This window comes from Chenopodium album, chromosome 10 (genome assembly GCF_948465745.1).
Source record: "Chenopodium album chromosome 10, dcCheAlbu1.1, whole genome shotgun sequence".
Taxonomy (NCBI): Eukaryota; Viridiplantae; Streptophyta; class Magnoliopsida; order Caryophyllales; family Amaranthaceae; genus Chenopodium; species Chenopodium album.
In genome coordinates, this window is record NC_137843.1 from 7,753,292 (window position 1) to 7,772,866 (window position 19,575).

A 19,575-nucleotide genomic window follows, 5' to 3' on the forward strand; every position below is an offset into this window, starting at 1 on the left:
TCTATTGATTCAATCAATGAAGATGTTCTGCTTAGCTTGAATTTACTGTTTGATTGTAGTTCTTCATCAATTTCTTTATGGTATCAGAGCGGGTATGAATCAGCAACTCGATTGATTTCTCATTATTGTTGTTCTTCAATCGTTTGATTTCATCCTATTGATTGATTCTGGAATTTTTCATTTTGATTTCTGCAATTATTTTGTGCTTCAATAATGCCTGAAGCTTCTGAATCAACTGTTGTTCTTACAAATGATCCTTCCTCTGTATATTTCATACATCCTTCTGAGAATCCTGCTAATTCATTAGTTACAGCAAAATTCAATGGCGATTATTATAATGAATGGAGGAGAAGTATGATAATTGCTTTTTCAGCTAAGAATAAACTGTGTTTTGTTGATGGAAGTTTATCTAGGCTTGATTCTGGTTCTGAAATGCATGCTTGGGATAGATGCAATGCTATGATTACTAGTTACCTTTTACACTCAGTAGATCATACTATAGCAAGGAGTGTTTTGTATTTCACTTCTGCAAGAGAAATCTGGAAGGATTTAGAGGATAGATACTCTCAAAGTTCAGGTCCTCAGTTGTATACATTACAACAATCTTTGCATGATTTGGCTCAAGGATCTACTCCTATAGCTGAATTTTTCACGAAAATCAAGGCTATCTGGGATGAAATCAGTGGTGTTAATCCTATTCCTGTATGCTCATGTTCTGGTTGCACTTGTGGAATTACTCAGAAGATACTCAAGCAGCAGTAGGAAGAACGATTGGTTCAGTTACTGATGAAACTGGATCACAAGTATGCTGGTGTTAGAACCAACATTCTTATGATGCAACCCTTGCCTAATGTCTCTTTGGCATATAGGTTATTGATGCAGGAAGAAAAGCAAAAACAAGTCAATTTTTCTGAATCTGGTGGCACTAATTCTATGGCATTTGCTGTTTCTGATAAGAGAAAACCTAGCCAATTCTATAATAGTCCAGGGAGATTTCAACATTCACATAATTCTTCTCGACCTCCTTTTGCACCAGGTGCAAGAAGGAACTCAGGCTTGTTCTGTGAGAACTGTAAGATGACAGGTCACACTGTTGATAGATGCTACAAAATTCATGGTTATCCTCCTGGTTTTGGTAACAACAAGTTCAGAGGCAGAAAAGTTGCAGCTATTGTGTATGGTGATGAGGATGTTTCTGATGATACAAGTGACTATGATACTGCTCATATCTCTATGAGTCAATATACTCAGTTCATGCAGCTTGTGAATCAAGGTGACAATCAGAGTGTCAATAGTGCAGCAGGAGGAGCAGGACAAGTACAGGCTACATCATCTTCTGCCTATGTAGCAGGTACCTGTCTTCTGTCATGTTTCAATAGCAAGTGGATTGTTGATAGTGGTGCCACTGACCACATGTGCTCTTCTCTTGAATTATTTGATTCTTATGTCAAATATTCTAAGTTCCCAAACACCATAACAGTAGCAGATGGAAAACAGGTTACAGTTGAACATATTGGAGTTGTGAAATTTCAAAATGGAATACAGCTTAGAAATGTCTTACATGTACCTGGTTTTCAATTCAATCTCATCTCTACACATAAGTTGTGCAGAGATCTTGGCTGTGATATAAGGTTCACTCATGATAAGTGTATCATTCAGGATCTTACCAAGAACACTTCCCTAGTTCTTGGTAAGTTGGAGTCAGGACTTTATGCAGTTGCAGATTCAGTAGGGACCAGTCAAATAAAGAAGTCTGCAAGCATTGGCAATATTTGCTTGGCAAGCTCAGAAGAGGCTAAACTCTGGCATCTGAGGTTAGGTCATATACCTTTCAATAAATTGCATCATATCAATGAAGTTTTTTCTTCTAAAATTGATTGTGATAGCATATGTCAGATCTGTCCTAAGGCTAGACAGAATAGGTTACCTTTTCCTAGAAGTAGTATAAAGACTACTAGCTGTTTTGAGTTGATTCATGTTGATACTTGGGGCCCTTATAAATCATGTACTCATGATGGTTTCAGTTGGTTTTTAACTATTGTTGATGATTTCTCAAGGCATACTTGGACATTTTTAATGAAACACAAAAATGATGCTGTGAAAATAATTCAAAATTTTAGTGTTTCAGTTCATAATCAGTTCAATACTAGTATCAAATGTATAAGAACTGATAATGCCAAAGAATTGTGTGAAGGGATAATGCTTGAGTTCTATTTGTCTCATGGTATTGTTCACCAAAAGAGTTGTGTTGACACACCACAACAAAATGGTGTTGTAGAGAGGAAGCATAGACATTTGCTTGAAACTGCTAGGGCATTATATTTCCAGTCTAAAGTACCAGTTTCCTTTTGGGGTGAATGTCTTCTTTGTGCCACACATTTGATAAACAGGATGCCTTTGAGTAGTATTGGGTTTGTTTCACCTTTTGAGAAGTTGTTGGGTTCAAAACCTAACATGGATCATCTTAGAGTATTTGGTTGCCTTTGTTATGCTTCTTCTACTTTGAAGAATAATAGAAGCAAATTTGATCCAAGAGCCAATTCTTGTGTTCTGATTGGATATCCCCCAGATCAGAAGGCTTATAAGCTGTATGATATAATCAGTAAGAAGATTATCATCTCTAGAGATGTGATTTTTCATGAGAAACACCTTCCATTTCACTTTGTTCACTCTAATCACAGTCCTTCTCCCATTTTTCTTCCTGCTACAACTCCCTTTGTCTTAGATGATTTTTTGTCCTGTTCCTGAACCTTTAATTCTTGAATCAGATTCTGATTCTCATTCTCATTCTCAATCTGATTCTGAAATCCCTCCACAATCTCCACAAAATAACCAAGCTCCACAAAATAACCAAGATCCACAAAATGACCAAACTCCACAAATTAACCAAACTCCACAAAATCCCAAATCCAGTCAAATTCCAGTTTCTATTAGAAAATCTGACAGACCTCATAAACCACCCTTTTGGATGATTAATTATGTTGGGACTGCTGTTCACTCTCAACATTGGTGCAACATTGTTAGGCATGATGAAATTCCATCTAATTTCAGAGCTCTTATCTCTCATGTCAGTCAGTTTTCAGAACCTAGTAGTTATTTAGAAGCATCTCAGAATGAAGCTTGGGTTGAGGCTATGAGAAAGGAGATTAATGCATTGGTTTCTAATGGTACTTGGGAATTGGTTGAATTACCTAAAGGCAAGAAAGCCATTGGATGCAAATGGGTTTTCAAGGTAAAACTCAAATTTAATGGTTCAGTTGAGAGAGTTAAGGCAAGACTTGTTGCCAAGGGGTTTACTCAGAAATTTGGCATAGATTTTGAGGAAACTTTCTCACCAGTTATCAAGATGGCCACTGTGAGGTGCCTGCTGTCATTGGCTGCAAGTAGAAATTGGCTCATACACCAGCTTGATATCAATAATGCTTTTTTGCATGGCAATTTGACTGAGGAAGTATATATGAAGGTCCCTGAGGGTTTTCCTAATCCTGACAACCTAGTCTGCAAGCTCAAAAAATCTCTATATGGTTTGAAGCAAGCCTCGAGGCAGTGGTTTGCTAGATTGACAGCTGAATTGTTGCTCAAGGGTTTCTATCAGTCTAAAAATGACTATTCTCTTTTTCTGATGAAATCAGCTGCAGATATCACTATTATTGCTGTTTATGTAGATGATATTCTCATCACTGGTTCAAATACAGCTATCATTCTTGATTTAAAATCTCATCTTCACCAGGTCTTCAGCATCAAAGATCTTGGTCAGCTTCATTTCTTTCTTGGGATTGAAGTCAGCTATGTCAGACAGGGTATTATACTTTCTCAGAGAAAGTTCACTAAGGAGCTTCTAGAGGATTGTAACATGGATTTATCCAAACTTGCCAAGACTCCTTTACCACCTGGTCTTAAGCTTTTGAGTGATTCTGGAGATTACTATTCTGATCCTCTCTTCTACAGGTGCTTAGTTGGGAAGTTGAACTTCCTTACTCACACAAGACCAGACATTGCATTTGCTGTGCAAACTCTGAGTCAATTCTTACAGCAGCCTCGAATTTCTCATTTTCAAGCCTTACAACATGTTCTGAGATACATTGCTGGGTCTATTGGTCAAGGGATTCTTCTCCATGCTACTGATCAGCTTACTTTACAGGCCTATTCTGACTCTGATTGGGCTTCCTGTCCTAACACTAGGAGGTCAGTCACTGGCTACATTATGCTTCTTGGACAGTCCCCTATCTCTTGGAAATCTAAGAAGCAAGGCACTATTTCTAAGTCTTCTTCTGAGGCTGAATATAGAGCCATGGCAACTGCTTCTTCTGAGATTACTTGGCTTGTCAGATTACTACAGGAACTTGGTGTTCTAGATTTGAAGCCTGTCAAGCTTTTTTGTGACAATCAGGCTGCTATTCACATTGGCAAAAATCCAGTGTTTCATGAACGCACTAAGCATATAGAGCTAGATTGTCATTTCACTAGAGAGAAGGTCATGGAAGGTCTCATTGAGCTCAGTTTTGTTCCTAGCTCAGGTCAGCTTGCTGATCTGCTTACTAAGTCACTCTGTTCACCTCAGCACCTTGAGCTTAGTTCCAAACTAGGTCTGGTTGATTACCCAGCCTCTAGCTTGAGGGGGGGTATTGGTGACTGCTCCATTTTCAGCTCAGCCAGCTCCAGCTCAGACAAGCAGCTTACACCTGGAGCAGCTTTAGTTGCCTTCATCAAATCAGTTTTTGATGAAGCTGATGCAGAATATGAGAAGTTTCTGGAAGAAGATAGTTGTAACTAACTTCCTGATTTCCCGGGCTGACGTGGCTAGAGTTTGTTATGAGGATTCTTGTAATAACAGAATATATAGTTGTTTTTTGTTGTTGTTTTCTCATAATTACAGAAACACAATTTTCTCATGACTTTTCATCTTCTATTTTCTCTCTATTTTCCTCTCTTATAATTCATCTTATTCATTGTTAGATCTCTGATATAATCATCACAAATTTGTAAGTTCTATTGATTCAATCAATGAAGATGTTCTGCTTAGCTTGAATTTACTGTTTGATTGTAGTTCTTCATCAATTTCTTTAATAAACAATAGTATCGGGAATATTTTGTATGCTGGTGGTTAGTTGTAGGAAATGTACGTACACCGTTAATTATGTTGCAATAATGCAATTTCCATTAATTTCTTGCTTTCAATTCAACTTTTCAAGTTGTGTTGCTTTGATTACAAGTATATTCCCCTTGTTCCTTCCTTGAGTAATTGACTTGTCTTATAAATAGTGGTACTAATATAATAATGTACGTTGTTTGAATACGAAGTAACAGAGAAAATAAAACATATTACGAGTACATACTCTATATATTAAGTATGTATTTTATATGACATTAATCTAACAACTAGCGCAACTATACTCATGTGTGGCTTGCTATAATATATACATAGTATTTCATATTGTCGCCAACATCATGTTTTGTGATAATTGGGAAACAACAGGTTAATATATGTAATGAATTAATGATGATGTGATTGTTGGATTATTGAAATTCAAGGCAAACAATGAAACACATATACTACTCCCTAACTTGATTGTTTAATGCTTGATGAGCAAGTAGTATAAGCATCACTTAATCAACCATCAATCACATTTTCATGTTTAAAAGGCGAGTTCATCAATGTTCAATCATATGATTGCACCTTGTAACTCAATCATTTAAAAATTTATCTCTGATTACACTTGGAGGCCAAAATAATCGCATCATACAATCACAATATAGAAAGAATGTAACTATTCCAAATACTTACTATATAATTCAATCACGTATAAAATCCTCAACTACTTTTGAGCATAAAATCACAAAAGTAGCATATATTCTTATCATTATCTTGGATGAATTGAATGAAAGAATATTAGTCAAATGATTAGTAGTGTGCATGCAACAACTAACCAACTAACGTAGGAAGAACACTAAATTTATGAATAATTTACATCTTTCTAAATCGTATCAAAACCCTTTTTTACAAGATCATACTAACTTTCAAGTTTCAACGAAAGATCAAATTGTTTAAATTAGGGGGTTTGAATCTTAGCTACTTCCAAATTATATATTGATCATTTTGCTATATTAGTATGTTTTGGATAGGACACGTGGACACCAAATTAGCAATTCACGATTTCCCACACCAAATCAGTCCACTAGAGAATTTCGTTGCTAGTCGTTATAATTAAAACGACCGACAATTAGTCACTAGCATTAGACTATATATTATACGATTGAAACATTAATTATTATATTAATATAATTGCTTCACTTGATAAATTAGCTTATCCACTTAATAATCTGCCGCCAATCACATAATTACTTGTAGGTTTGTAACTTCCCACTCAGGTGTACGATGTTTCTAAGCAAGCGCGTTATGTATGTTCTCACTCTTCTCAGTTGTTCATATTTTGGGATCTTCATATTCATCATTTTTTAATATGTGAATCTACTTGAGTTTTTTGACAATTAGAAAAGGGATTTCATTAATAAAATATAGCCAATTATGTTGAAAACTACTTGATTTTAGATTTTTGAATTCTGTTATCATCGTTTTAGAAAGATTATATCAGTATAATAAATTTGGTGAGTATCGAGGATAATTTAAGAAAACATTCCGTTCTACTTTAGATATCAATTAAAAAATAGTAACACGCACGTACTGTTACAATTGGCCAAAGTATTCGATCTTGAATTAGAAATGATAGATTAATATAAATATGCATCACTATTCAATTTCGTAAAAATCAATCGAAATTTGAATATGCTCTTACCCTTTTTGCTAACTATACTTGAGGATTTTCCTTACAAAAAACGAGGAAGGAAAAAAAGAGAGGCAAACAAAAATGACAATGCAAATTGATTGGTTTCATGCTCATACATGTTACATATTAAGCTTACCAACGTGACAAGGTAGAGATGAGTTTAATAAATAATTAACCATATAAAACATCTTAGGTATTAATCCTCCATTAATGACTTGTCATGTTTCAGTGTGACCAAATAATGCAAGTATGTAACTAACATGATCTATTAGTTGCATTTGTACTTCCAAATAATGCAAATTAAAGTTAGATTTGTTGCCCTTAACAAATTTACCTGACAATTCCAACCTGCTTGCATTGGATTGGAAAATGGAAGGAAATGAATGGGAATATTCTAAGAAAACTACTCTTCAATTCCATTTGGACTTTTGCTATCTAATTTTTGTTGGTTTTATTTAAAGTTTCTACTATCATTGGAGTTGCATCTATGCTCACTTTTACATGAAATTGTTGAGAAAATTATAGGAATGAGGCTCCTCAAAGAACAAGCTAAGAGCACTAAATTTCAGCTATTGTGATAGATATTTGATTGTTAAGGGCAGTATGGGCAATGTAACACGAAGAATAAATATTGCAATAGACAAATCACAAACATCAGTTAAAGTAAATTAGATGAATATTACAAAAAAAAAAAAAAAAAATCAAAACGGTTCACTTATTTAAATACGGATGAAATATAAAGAGTAAATTTGCATGTAAAGCGACTCAACCACTGGGGTGCATCCACATCACTAGTGGGCCAGGTGAAAAAAACCGAGTATCAGTGAATCAACCTCTGGCTTGTTGAGGTAGAAAAGGAACTTAGTTAATAATTAAGGAGGTAGTTAAGTTTACAAAAGGCGATCTCTCACTGTGAGAGAACAAAAGTACAGTCTGATCAGAAGCACGATCATCTAGAGAGATACAGTCAGAATCTAGGTAGTTTATACAATAAGGAGGGGGACTTTGTAAAACAAAAAGCTGGTTCCGTTCAGTTGCCTCCTTCCGTGCCTCCTTTGCCATGATGTCAGCAACTCTGTTCTTCCCTCTTTCTCCATAGTATAGTTGGACCTCAGGCAGTTGAAGAAGCTGCGCCCTGCATTCAAGCAATGGTGGGGTTAGGACACTATTGCTTGTGTCATTTAGATCAAGCACTATGTTCCTGCAGTCTGTTTCAATTTGGCATCTATCCCATCCATTGTTCCTGATCCATTTTAATGCAAGGGAGATTGCCTGTAGTTCTGCATCTTGTGCTGAAGGTGAGAAACCTTTCCATTTGAAACCTTCTATCCATATACCCTTGTCATCTCTAGCAACACCTGCACAGCCCACTTGTTTGGAGTGGTTGATGTATGATGCATCCACATTTATTTTAATGAAGTTTTGGGGGGGGGGATCCCAGGCAATAGGCTTAGGCTCTGTTCTGGCTGAACTAACACTGGAAAAGTACCATTCAGCAGCAGCCCAAGTGCATTGGGATGTAGATTTTTGAACAGGGGAATTTGAGTGTGAGAATATCCAGGAGTTTCTCCTCTTCCAGATGAACCACAAAGCAAAGGTGAAGGTGATGTGCCAAGGGATATTGTGGTGGCTTAGAAGTTTGTCTTTCAGGTTCCTAGATAGCCAATTTGGGAAGGTATCTAGCTGTGAGTCAAATGTAGAGGGAGGTGGCTTAAGCTCAGTCCAGAATTCCATAGCTCTTGGGCAGTCAATGAACAAATGGGTAAGGGTTTCAATGTTTGCAGGGCAAAAAGCACAATATGGTGTGGGTTTGCAGTGTCTATTATACAAGTTCCTTGCAGTGGGAAGTCTATCCCATAACAGTTGCCATAGGAACAGTTTGATTTTAGGCAGGGTATGCACCTCCCATACACATCTCCAATGGTACTCAATGCAAGGGGTGGTAAGATCTGAGTTTATTATCCAAGCCTTTGCAGCAGCACTATCAAACTTCCCTCTTTTTGTCCAACTTGTGAAATTAAAATCTTCACAGTCAGATAATTGAACACTGTTAATTCGAGCCCTGATATCCTCTGGAAATACAAAGCCTAGCTCACCTTCTAACTGTTCTCTATCACTAAGTATTGCACTGAGGGATTTATATTGTGAAGAGAGTGTTAAAGGTCCCACAATCAAAGTTCTTGGAGTCTCATGATGTAGCCACTTATCTTCCCAAAAAGTGATTTTCTCTCCATTCCCAGGTTCCCACATCAAACTATGTTTGAAGAGCTCCCATCCTTTTCCTATGGCAGACCAAATGTGGGAGCCTTTGTTAAAAGGGGTTGGGTTGGGTTTGTTTTTTACATACTTCTCAAAAAGGAGTTTTCCAGCCCAATTTGATCTGGTATCCACCATCCAGCACAGTCTAGCAAGGCTAATGAGATTAAGGTCTGAAAATTTCAGGAATCCCAGCCCACCCCTCTCCTTAGGTTGACAGACAAAATTCCAAGCTATCCAAGTTATCCTCTTTCTAGTGATATCCCCCCCCCAGAGAAAGTTTGAGCATATGGAGTCAAGCTTATTTAGGATGCACTTTGGTAATTTTACACAGTTCATTTGGTACCTGGGGATAGAGAACAAAGTCAAACCTCTGGCTTGTTTACTCTTCCCTTTTCTTTCCTTTTTCCTTTTCATTGGTGCGATCCTCTGTCTCTGACTATACCTTTGACATTTCTCATTCGATTTATTAATTACTCCAAATCACAAATTAATTAATAAATATTCCTTTAAACTTAATTAAAATAAATTAAGTCACAAACAAAACAATGAGACATTTGAAATAGGGCGGTGATGCCCCCACATGAGTCGGTCCAACACTATTACACCAATCTTCTCCTTACTCTATATATACCCCAAATATTAACTACTCAATCCTTTACAATTAAGATTCCTCTCTTCACTTCTCCATACATTTTCTTCCCTTTATTCTCGCCTTCATTTGTTATTATTATCGTTACTTCTACATTATACACTTATATATAAAACTCTCATTTCATTTTATTCTATTCGTGTTTTTGATTTGAATTTTGATACTACTACGTACGATATTAATTCATTAATTTTGTGTAATATACATGATGAATTCATTCAACTTGTACACAATAGTGGTTTTATTTGTACTGAGTGGTGAGTATGTGTCGGGTACTACGTTTACATTTGTAAACAAATGTGACTATACTGTTTGGCCGGGGATACTAGCAGGAGCTAGTAGTCCTAAGTTAGATAGTACGGGGTTCGAGCTCCAGAACGGTGAGAGTCGAACCTTTCAGGCTCCATCGGGCTGGTCAGGTCGATTTTGGGGTCGGACTAACTGTAACTTCGATGGCGCAGGTCAAGGCACCTGCGCCACAGGAGACTGCGGGTCCGGAACCATGGAGTGTAACGGTAGCGGGGCTACACCGCCCGCCACCCTAGCGGAATTCACCCTAAATGGGAGCGGCGGGCAAGACTTTTACGACGTAAGCCTAGTCGACGGCTACAACCTCCCTATGATCGTGGAATCAAACGGAGGATCAGGTGGGTGTCAAACAACGGGGTGTTTAGTGGACCTAAACAAGCGGTGCCCGAACGAGCTTATGGCGGAAGGTGGCGGCGCGTGTAAGAGCGCGTGTGAGGCGTTCGGAACACCGGAATATTGTTGTAGCGGGGAGTTTGGAACGCCTGACAAGTGTAAACCATCAATGTATTCAGAGGCATTTAAAAGCGCGTGTCCAAGAGCATACAGTTACGCATATGATGATGCAAGTAGCACGTTTACTTGCAGTGGTGGGGATTATACCATCACCTTCTGTCCCTCTTCTCCAAGGTACCGCCTCCATCTCTCTTTTATTATTACAACAACCTCATTTAGTAAGCAGTGATAAATCTCTTGTGAAACCGTAATTTAGCTTTGCCGAAATTCGATCATTTAAATAAAAGTTTTCCTAAAAAAAAAAAAGATTAAAGGTGGAAAATGTTTAATCAATCTTAACACAAAGGTTCTTTCTAATTATCGGGTTAGCAAAACAAAAAATTACTGTTTTTTACTTTTTATCTAAAATATCTTACTAGGCTAAATTAGCTAAACCTACCTTTTATTTGGAGTTTATTTTTTTTTTTTTTTTTTCATTTTTATACGTATTTATTATCTTTATTTTGAGGTCACAAAAAATTATTACAAGGACTATTGAGCTAATAAAATTGCAATTTTTATTTTTTGTCATGATGCAGTCAAAAATCGTCAATGGGCACTCCAACAAGTAACATGGGAGCAACACCCGGGACCGAAGCTGGACCTGTGGCCGGGGCCGTAACTGGTTCTGGCGCGGACACGGGTACGGGTACAAATACGGGTACAGGGTCATTGATGGCGGATGGGTCATGGTTCGCGGGCTTAGCCTCTGGAGACTCTACAAATACAAGACATCCTAACTTTGGGTTACAATTAGCATTACTATTCATTGTCATCACATCTTTGGCCACCTCTCTATTTAACTTGTAGTTTCTCTCAATTAAGAAAGAGAGAAAGGTTGAGGAGATCATCTAATACTTGGTTCATTCAAAGGCGTTCGACACGGAAATATTATTTTTTTAATATTTGAGCGAATGACAACACGCTAACTTACTTAGTAAAGTCTTTGGAAAATGTATGGGGCTGGATTTCATTTGGTATTCGTCCCATACCCATTTTGATTTATTGAGAAATGAAAAGATTAGCATTGGACTAATGCCTAAAAGATAATGGCATACTCGACACATGGTAGATTTCCCGTGACACACTACTACAAAAATGGGCAAAGAGAACGATTGAAGCTACTGCGATTTTAGCTAATAGATGATGGCATTCCATTTAAATTTTATTCTTAGGATGGTTGTAAAATATTTAGGCTATCATTGTATATTGTAAATTTTATTTTTTTTAATCATTTGAGAAATTTTTAGTAGATCCCATTTTACAGCCTATTGATTCGTCCAAGATGAGATGCTTTAGGAGGAAGAAAAGTGAGGATGTTAAAAGAAAAGATAGATCCATTTTGAGGTATGTACGATTGCTCTTCTTTGTTTGTTTTAACTTATGAAAAGTGTAGTTGAACAATAATATAAAGGAAGTTGATTCTTTTTTCTCAATGTCAATTTGATTTTTCTAGCTATCTTTAGTGTAAATGGAAAATCAAACTTTGCAATATTCATAATCTTTAATCGTGTCACCCTTTTACCATTCATTATAAAGTTTGCAATTTGGACGTATAGCTGATTTCAATTTGTAGTTACGAATAGATCTAGATATGCGTAGTACTATTTTTCTTCGAAAATATGTACTCCGTAGTATTTATCATGAAGATAATTTGTAACCGTTCATCCGAATAGAGTACTTAAACCCTCCCCAAAAGCAGTCAAAGCTACTAACTTGGTGGCAAGCCGGCGAGGATCCAAGTCTTAAGGTGTAGCACTTGACCAGCTACAGGTACAAATGAAAAATGAGGTTGGGAATCCTAGGGGTCCTTACAATATGTTTATACGTAGTACTCCGTACTTTATAGTAATCACCCAAATAATGGGAGTCAAGACATACAAAATCATATAAGCAATTATAGGAAATACAGATGTTTATAAAGGCTAGTGTATTGCTAGAAATATAAAAGAAAGCAAAGGAGAGAATAACAGTAATGAGGAAAGATACCCAAAAAATTTAAACAAAATTTAAATAAAGATAAAAAGAAAGAATATTACAGTTATCTATGGAATCCTCACTTGTCTATAATTTGACCCGGAAGATTTCGGGCAGCTCCGTGATAACAACCACAGTAACAAAACTGACTATTATATTGTTTGTTAAACATGTAGTGTACAATAAACTCGGTGTATACAAGTTATTGCTCACAAAATGGGAAAGGGGAGAAGGGAAAGGAAAGAAATTGACCACTATATGAAGTACAACTCGTCGACTCAACAGTCTGCAAAACTAAAGGTTGAGGTATTCTTCGTAGCATCATCTGCAAATGCAAGATCTTTACATTCCTGTATACACTAGCTTAAGTTGCTATCAATTTCATCTCTTTTTCAAAGAATCCAAATCTAAAAATTGATTAATAATGCTCCAATCATAAAGATTAAAGGGAAGGGTACACGCAAAAATATCTTTTGCTAATTTCCAATGAACAATACTCTCTAGAAGCAGACAGCTCTAATCTGCTGGAAAGTCTTCAAGTCCCCCGATTAACCAACTGAAATTGTTCCAATAAACTTCAAGCGCAAGTCATCTATTACCTGTCAAAACAGCTGAAATTAGCACAGCCCAGAAAACTTTTTTTTTTTTCCCCCCGCGTGATATGCTACAAAAAGCATCATTTCCTTTCCACTACCAACGGTGCACAACCATAAGATTGTCAAGAAAACATTAACACTATAGAAATCATATAAATGATGTAATGTAATGATCTTAACTCATTCAGCACATGCACATACTTCAATCGTTTTCACCAGTAACTGTAAACTGATATTACTAATTTTGGCTTTTATAGGCTGGCTTGAACTTTATTCTCTTTATAATCCTCAATCAAAGCTCCTGCATCTTTATTTACTTTTTATAAAATATATATATATATATATATATATATATATATATATATATATATATATATATATATATATATATATATATATAGGGTTTAGTGGAATCCTCAAAAATGCCTCACGTCTTGGAATTGAAATTGAAATTAGTGATACTAAGTACTAACAACTTAACGCGTCCAAAACAAAGAACTAGATTTATAACTACGAGTAGCTATTGATTAAGGTCTTTTAAGTGCATCCATTTCAACTCAAATTTAATTGGTGATTGTTTACAGGGAAAGGTTAGTTTTATCAGATGTATCCAAACAGACTCCGAGGAAAAATAATTGAAAAGCACACCAGCACTCAATACAACCCGGCTGCTATCTGGGATTATTAAGGGTCAACAGGAAAAGATACACAAATAATGACTGGTACTGAAGGATGCATGCATAAACAATAGTTTAGTCTGATTAACAAAATATAGGTTCTGTAGCTGTCTTGATGAATGATTAAAAAGCTAAAGGAGTAAAAAGAGTCAAAAAGGTAACCTATCTTCACTAAAAGAGTGGGGAAAACATTAAACAAAAAGTGGAAATAGAAACAAATGACTCCAAATTGCTTCCAAAGCTTCCATAGAAAGATGCTCGTCCAGCTGAACTGAACGGTTCTTTACCTACTTGAAATGAGTGCAGAAACCACCAAGACTTAGAGCTAAAAAGAGGGAATCAAACGACTAACTTTTCCTATGAAGATAAAGAGATAGAAGAGATTCTCTCTTTCTAATTTTTTTTTTTATCTTTATTTTGGCTTCTTAATTAAAGAAAACTATCACAGATTAACAAGTAATAAATTCTAAATAAAAGCGGAAAATCGTGGCAACAGTAGAAATGAATCATAGGGACCAGGTCAGGTGGGCTTAGAATAGGATTTTTTGGGAAATTAAAGTAAATCCCTAAGATTATAACTCGTGCAGTATGATGCCACTTGAATTCTTTTTTTGCTATTCTTCTAACATTATATCTAGTCGAGGATCACTTTTTCTTAATGGACGGACATATGCAAAGGCTTCTAGTGTGCAAAATAAAATGTTAAAGACAAGGAATATTCCAGGAAGTCAAAAGTTTTCAGGATACCACAATATTTAAATGGAAAGACAGATGAAAAACTAATGATTGCTCTCCTAACCTATTGGCAAACTTTAAGAATGGTGTTCAAGGACAGCCTTGATTAATGGTGGTGTATGGCATATAATGGGAGATGCTTAAGGACCACAGCTAAATAGACATACAGACTACTAACACTAAATTTCTAGAACTCTCTCACAAATGGGACGGCTTACTTTTACAAGGATCACTTACTAGCAATATGGCTGCAAAAGCAAAGTACCAAGGTAAAGAGGATTGCTGATATCACTATAATATTAATGAAGCAGAACATTCTGAAGTGTAAAAAAACAAAGAGCACAGACAATTTGATCTAATAAAGCTTAAGGCTTCACCGTGAAATTTTGAGCAACAAGGGGTAGCAGTGATTCGCCTCATAATTGGGCCAGGATTGATCACCCTTCATAAGTTCCTGATGACGCATCCAGACCCTATCATCATATTTATCTGATATGCTGTAGCGCAAGCCACCCTCCGTCATCACCTCCAGAAATTTGTCCAATGAGTCACCCCTTTTGGGGCTGAAGAAAATAGCTTCAGAGGAACATGAATCTTTCAACAATAATTTCACAGTTCGAACTAAGCCTTTATGGAATTTCTTGAAAAATGTGCTGCCAAGACAACAAGATATAAATAAATAAATTTGACCGATTGGAAAGATTACCCTTGTATATTTGTAAATGTAAAGCACACATTATGGTAGCATGTCAAGATTTTTTTTAAATGGTAACGAAGAGCACCTATACAGGAAAATTTTACCAGTCGTATAAGAACCCATTTGAAAAAATAATCACAGCCGCTGTTTCACATTATTTAGAAACATATTTCTAGTAAAATGATAAAGATTAAAAAATATATACATCTAGGGTATCAATCAAATCACATGACTTTCCTTGTAACAAAAAAGAAACCATGCTTGAACTGCAAAATGTCATTCATGGAAAGACTTTAACTTTGCAAGAGAATAATATGCACTTTCCCAAAAAAGAATGTGGAATATTATCCAATTCTATCCACCTATATTGTGACAGATCCATCAGAAGACAAAAATTACATACCAGTCGCTTGCAATCACAATGTCAAATTTATGGGATAATGTTTCAACCTCATCTTGATTCCAGTGCAATAATTTGGGAGTCACATTTGTACTCCCAAAATCTTCAGGATTGGCAGCTATGCTCCGCTGAATATCTGCTTGTTAAGACATCGAGATTTAAAGATACTCAACAGAACCTTAGGTAGACATGGCATTGGATTCATAAAAGCCTTAAATCATCTTCTCACACACACACACACACACACACACACACACACACACACACAAAAAAAAAAAAAAAAAGAGGAGTTCACCCTAAACAGAGCACACAGCAGTAGTAAATCATCAGTTTGAGAATCAGTAGTAGCAGATAATATGCTAAGATGATCAGGTTTCCTCGTGAATCCATCCTACTAATGAGCAAGCTAGCTAGATGTTGTTTGTTTAATGAAAAAACCAAAACTGAGTTAAGAAAATATTGAAATGCGATGAACTGATGTAGAGGGGCATATTAGGTAGTGCAATACAATTCGGTTAGTACTTAGTAGTGCTTTGAGGAGGAAGATAAGGGAGTTAGAAGAGTATACTGCAAATAAGAGAGAATAAGGATGGAATTAGCTGGTGAAATATTGATTTGAGCAAATTTGGGAAAGCTTAGTAAGGTAATTAAGGGGAGAATACACCACGCACGAGTGGAATGTTCATTCATATTTGCTGTAATTCATTTCATTAATCAAAAGTATCTTCTACTTCCTTAATTTCTGTCATTAATGATGCCTAAGCTTGCTAAATCATAGCATGAAGCTTGTCAGAACTCAGAAGAGCTCCATATAGGTTACTACTTATTAGTAATTACAACCTCCAAGTCATTAGAAACCTACAATTATTTTAATGTCAAAATAGTCATAAAAAATAATCAAAACATAGACGGATCAATATAGAACCTACATAAACACCTACTGACTAGAAAGTAACAGTGGATGCCCATGGGCCATAAATAAGTTCATTAGAAGGATACAATCAATTACTTGTGGATTTCCATCTGATATCACAACTTCAGATGCCTCAGAGGCAGCAGCAATAACTAGACCTGCTAAACCATATCCTGCGCCTAATTCAATAACTGATTTTGATCTGAAAATAATAAAAGACCACAATTACATAATCTACTGCATGATTAAGGGGTTTAGAACAAGTTTAGATGCCATTATAAAGCATATTCGTCAGCAAAGTTTCTGCAGAACAGTATATAGGATAGGAAGGAAGAAATTAGATACCTGAACATGTCTGCATGAGACAAGCAAAAATATGAAAGGACTTCCTCTGAAGGCCATGGACCTGAACACAAAATTGGCAAGAATGTAAATACAACTATAACATGGATAATAAATAATCAACCTGAAAAATAATAGTATTAAACATTTAAGTACAGGCAAACAAATGATAATCTGTAAAATGCAAATTAAACAATGCCATGCAAGTACAACTAGAGAAATAACTATGGAAAATGCAAGTTTCATAAATACAAGCTGAACGAGAATCGGATACACATAACTTGAACAAATTCCACCAGGTAACTGGTTAAGATTTTCAATATTCCAGCTCTTTATTACAATGGAGAGCACTGGCATTTTATTCAAGGAAATAGAAATTTATCAGAAGATATTCACACAATCTACAACAAGTTGCATGGAAGTCCTAGCTAAGTTACAGAGTCATAGGGGCGTTACTTATGCAAGTCAGTTCCAACTTCCAAATTTAAAACAATCCTAACCATAATGAATTGAATAATGAGAAGGTTTATTCACCATCTCATCCTGGAGGTTTTTTTATATGACAAAATGCCTCATTATACTCAGATGAAACTTTAACCTGATCAAAGCTTTCTTTTTACTCTCAACTTCAAACATATAAGATAGGTACAAACAGGGGTCCACCTCATCATCCATGACACATGCAATTAGAGCAACACCTAGCCTCGGACAAACACTAGCTAGTTGTAGAAAGCAAACACAATTGAGCAAAGAATGAACAAGACATTAATAATTATGATGACTTACAAACAACACCAGTGTTATCAATGTCATACTTGTTGCAGATCTCAAAATCACTGATACTAGCACAATTGTCCCTCCTTTGACTGTCAAATCGAAATTAACATTTATCAAGCTCATACAGCACAAAGTTTGCATACGGAATGCAATGCCTTCATCATACAAAGAGCTCAGACAACAGCTCTAAGCGTAAAATGATACTTCGTATGACATAGTCATTTAGCCTCATGAATCATGCCTAACGAGCAACTGCTAGCTAACAAAGCACCCGCTATTTTGTGTCATTAACTCTGCTGAGTAGCGAATGAATCAATGCCTTTTCAAGGTCATCTCAGCAAAATTATAAGAATTTACATAAAATGGCACGAAGAACAGGTATGAAACACAATTTGCAGCCTAATTTTGTTATTAGTCCAAATGTCTCCCACTGTACAAATTCACACACAACAATTCGTACGTTTCGGGTACCATTTTGTGGGGCATTAGCGAATTCGGAAACAAACATGATTGCTTCACATCCAACTGTTTCATCATCAACATTACATAAATGTTTCTTCATCAACAATCACATAAACCCAAATCATTTCAACATAATAGCATCAAACAGAATAAAGGGTACAAAAATACTTAATTACAGTAAAAATTGAAAGTGGGAAAAATTAAAAACTCACAAAAGAAAGAGATTATGATTGATATTGTTTGAAATGGGCAAAGAGTAACAATAGCAAGCATCCATTGTTAAACCCTCAACCTCAGAAGTATCGCTGGAAATTGGGTGAAGATGACATGGGATCAAATTAAAGCTTTGATTTCCTTTCCCTTTTCTCGAAATGCGATTAATTATTTCTTGTGATTCAGATTTTTCATCTGCAAATTTTAAATGAAATTTAGTACAAATTGAATAAATTACAGCTATTACAAGCAGAAATTATGCGATAGAGAAAGAGAATAGTACCAGATTGAGAAGGAGAACGAGAAAGAAGGGCATTGCGAAGAATTTTCCATCTGAGAGTGGAAGGTTTGGGAACTTGATCATTGCATTCTTCCATTGTTCTTGATTTCTGTTTTCTCTCTCCTCTGTTTCTTAGAACTAACCCCCAGTTTATTTTTATTTTTTTAACCTCAAAATTACTTTTTTTTTTTTTTAACAAAAATCTCGAATTATTTTTTTTTTTAGAAAAAAATCTCGAAATTATTTGGGATGTTAGAGCGATTTCTGTAAATAATGCTAAAATAAAAAATAATTCTGTATATATGTCAGTTTTAAAATTATTTCCCGTGATACCGTACACGTAGGATTCGTGTAGGGTTGTAAAATCCGAGGCTATAAACCGCTAGTAACAATAGCGGATTTTTAAAAAAAAACCGCTAATGTCATTAGCGGTTTATACTTAAAATACTTAACTTATTAGGCTTAATGTTTAGGTTCTTCAAAAGGAACCGCTAATGGTATTAGAGGTTCTTCAAATAGAACCGCTAATACCATTAGAGGTTCTATTTAAAGATCCTCTAACCATTACAGGCTCTTCAAATAGAACCTCTAATGGTACCATTAGAGGTTCTATTTAAAGATCCTCTAACCATTACAGGTTCTTCAAATAGAACCGCTAATGGTATTAGAGGTTCTTCAAATAGAACCGCTAATACCATTAGAATAGAACCTCTAAACATTACAGGTTTTTCAAATAGAACCGCTAAAGAACCTCTAATACCATTAGCGGTTCTAATTTGTGTAGAACCGCAATCTTTATTAGCGGATTAGCGGTTTATTAATAGCCAAAAAACGAACCAAAAATCCCAGCCTACATGGACGGTATGGTGGGAAATATTTTTTAAAGCAACGTACATACGGAATTATTTTTTATTTTAGCATTATTTACGGAAATCGCTCGGGATGTTATTGCAAACAAATTTACTGTATTTAAATTTTAATCGATCTTTCAAAAAAAAAAAGGGAAATACAA

The 19,575-nt window shown here is 35.8% G+C and overlaps 3 protein-coding genes across 3 annotated transcripts; 2 read left to right on the plus strand and 1 right to left on the minus strand.

Annotated features, from left to right (window-relative positions):
* Window positions 1-213: 213 nt before the first annotated feature.
* On the plus strand, window positions 214-762 carry LOC145564700 (uncharacterized). The gene has a single exon (XM_081624930.1). The coding sequence runs from the start codon at window positions 214-216 to the stop codon at window positions 760-762; it is 549 nt and encodes a 182-aa protein (XP_081481056.1).
* Window positions 763-9,725: 8,963 nt separating this feature from the next.
* Window positions 9,726-11,911, plus strand: LOC145562129 (thaumatin-like protein 1). The gene is made up of 2 exons (XM_081622313.1): window positions 9,726-10,629; window positions 11,034-11,911. Exons 1-2 carry the CDS (start codon window positions 9,899-9,901, stop codon window positions 11,302-11,304), a joined length of 1,002 nt encoding a protein of 333 aa, XP_081478439.1. The 5' UTR covers window positions 9,726-9,898; the 3' UTR covers window positions 11,305-11,911.
* Window positions 11,912-12,545: 634 nt separating this feature from the next.
* LOC145563367 (calmodulin-lysine N-methyltransferase-like) lies at window positions 12,546-18,715 on the minus strand. The gene is made up of 8 exons (XM_081623811.1): window positions 18,567-18,715; window positions 18,283-18,478; window positions 17,618-17,697; window positions 16,835-16,895; window positions 16,576-16,691; window positions 15,580-15,712; window positions 14,857-15,132; window positions 12,546-13,070 (listed from the first exon to the last, which is right to left on the minus strand). Exons 1-8 carry the CDS (start codon window positions 18,658-18,660, stop codon window positions 13,067-13,069), a joined length of 960 nt encoding a protein of 319 aa, XP_081479937.1. The 5' UTR covers window positions 18,661-18,715; the 3' UTR covers window positions 12,546-13,066.
* Window positions 18,716-19,575: the final 860 nt, after the last annotated feature.

Coding starts and splice junctions, on each gene's coding strand:
- LOC145564700 (XM_081624930.1), top strand. CDS start 214: ATGCCTGAAGCTTCTGAATCAACTGTTGTTCTTACAAATGATCCTTCC.
- LOC145562129 (XM_081622313.1), top strand. CDS start 9,899: ATGATGAATTCATTCAACTTGTACACAATAGTGGTTTTATTTGTACTG. Junction 10,630..11,033: donor TTCTGTCCCTCTTCTCCAAG/GTACCGCCTCCA, acceptor GTCATGATGCAG/TCAAAAATCGTCAATGGGCA.
- LOC145563367 (XM_081623811.1), bottom strand. CDS start 18,660: ATGGAAGAATGCAATGATCAAGTTCCCAAACCTTCCACTCTCAGATGG. Junction 16,896..17,617: donor TGATAACACTGGTGTTGTTT/GTAAGTCATCAT, acceptor TTTTGTGTTCAG/GTCCATGGCCTTCAGAGGAA. Junction 15,133..15,579: donor ATTGTGATTGCAAGCGACTG/GTATGTAATTTT, acceptor TTGTCTTGGCAG/CACATTTTTCAAGAAATTCC.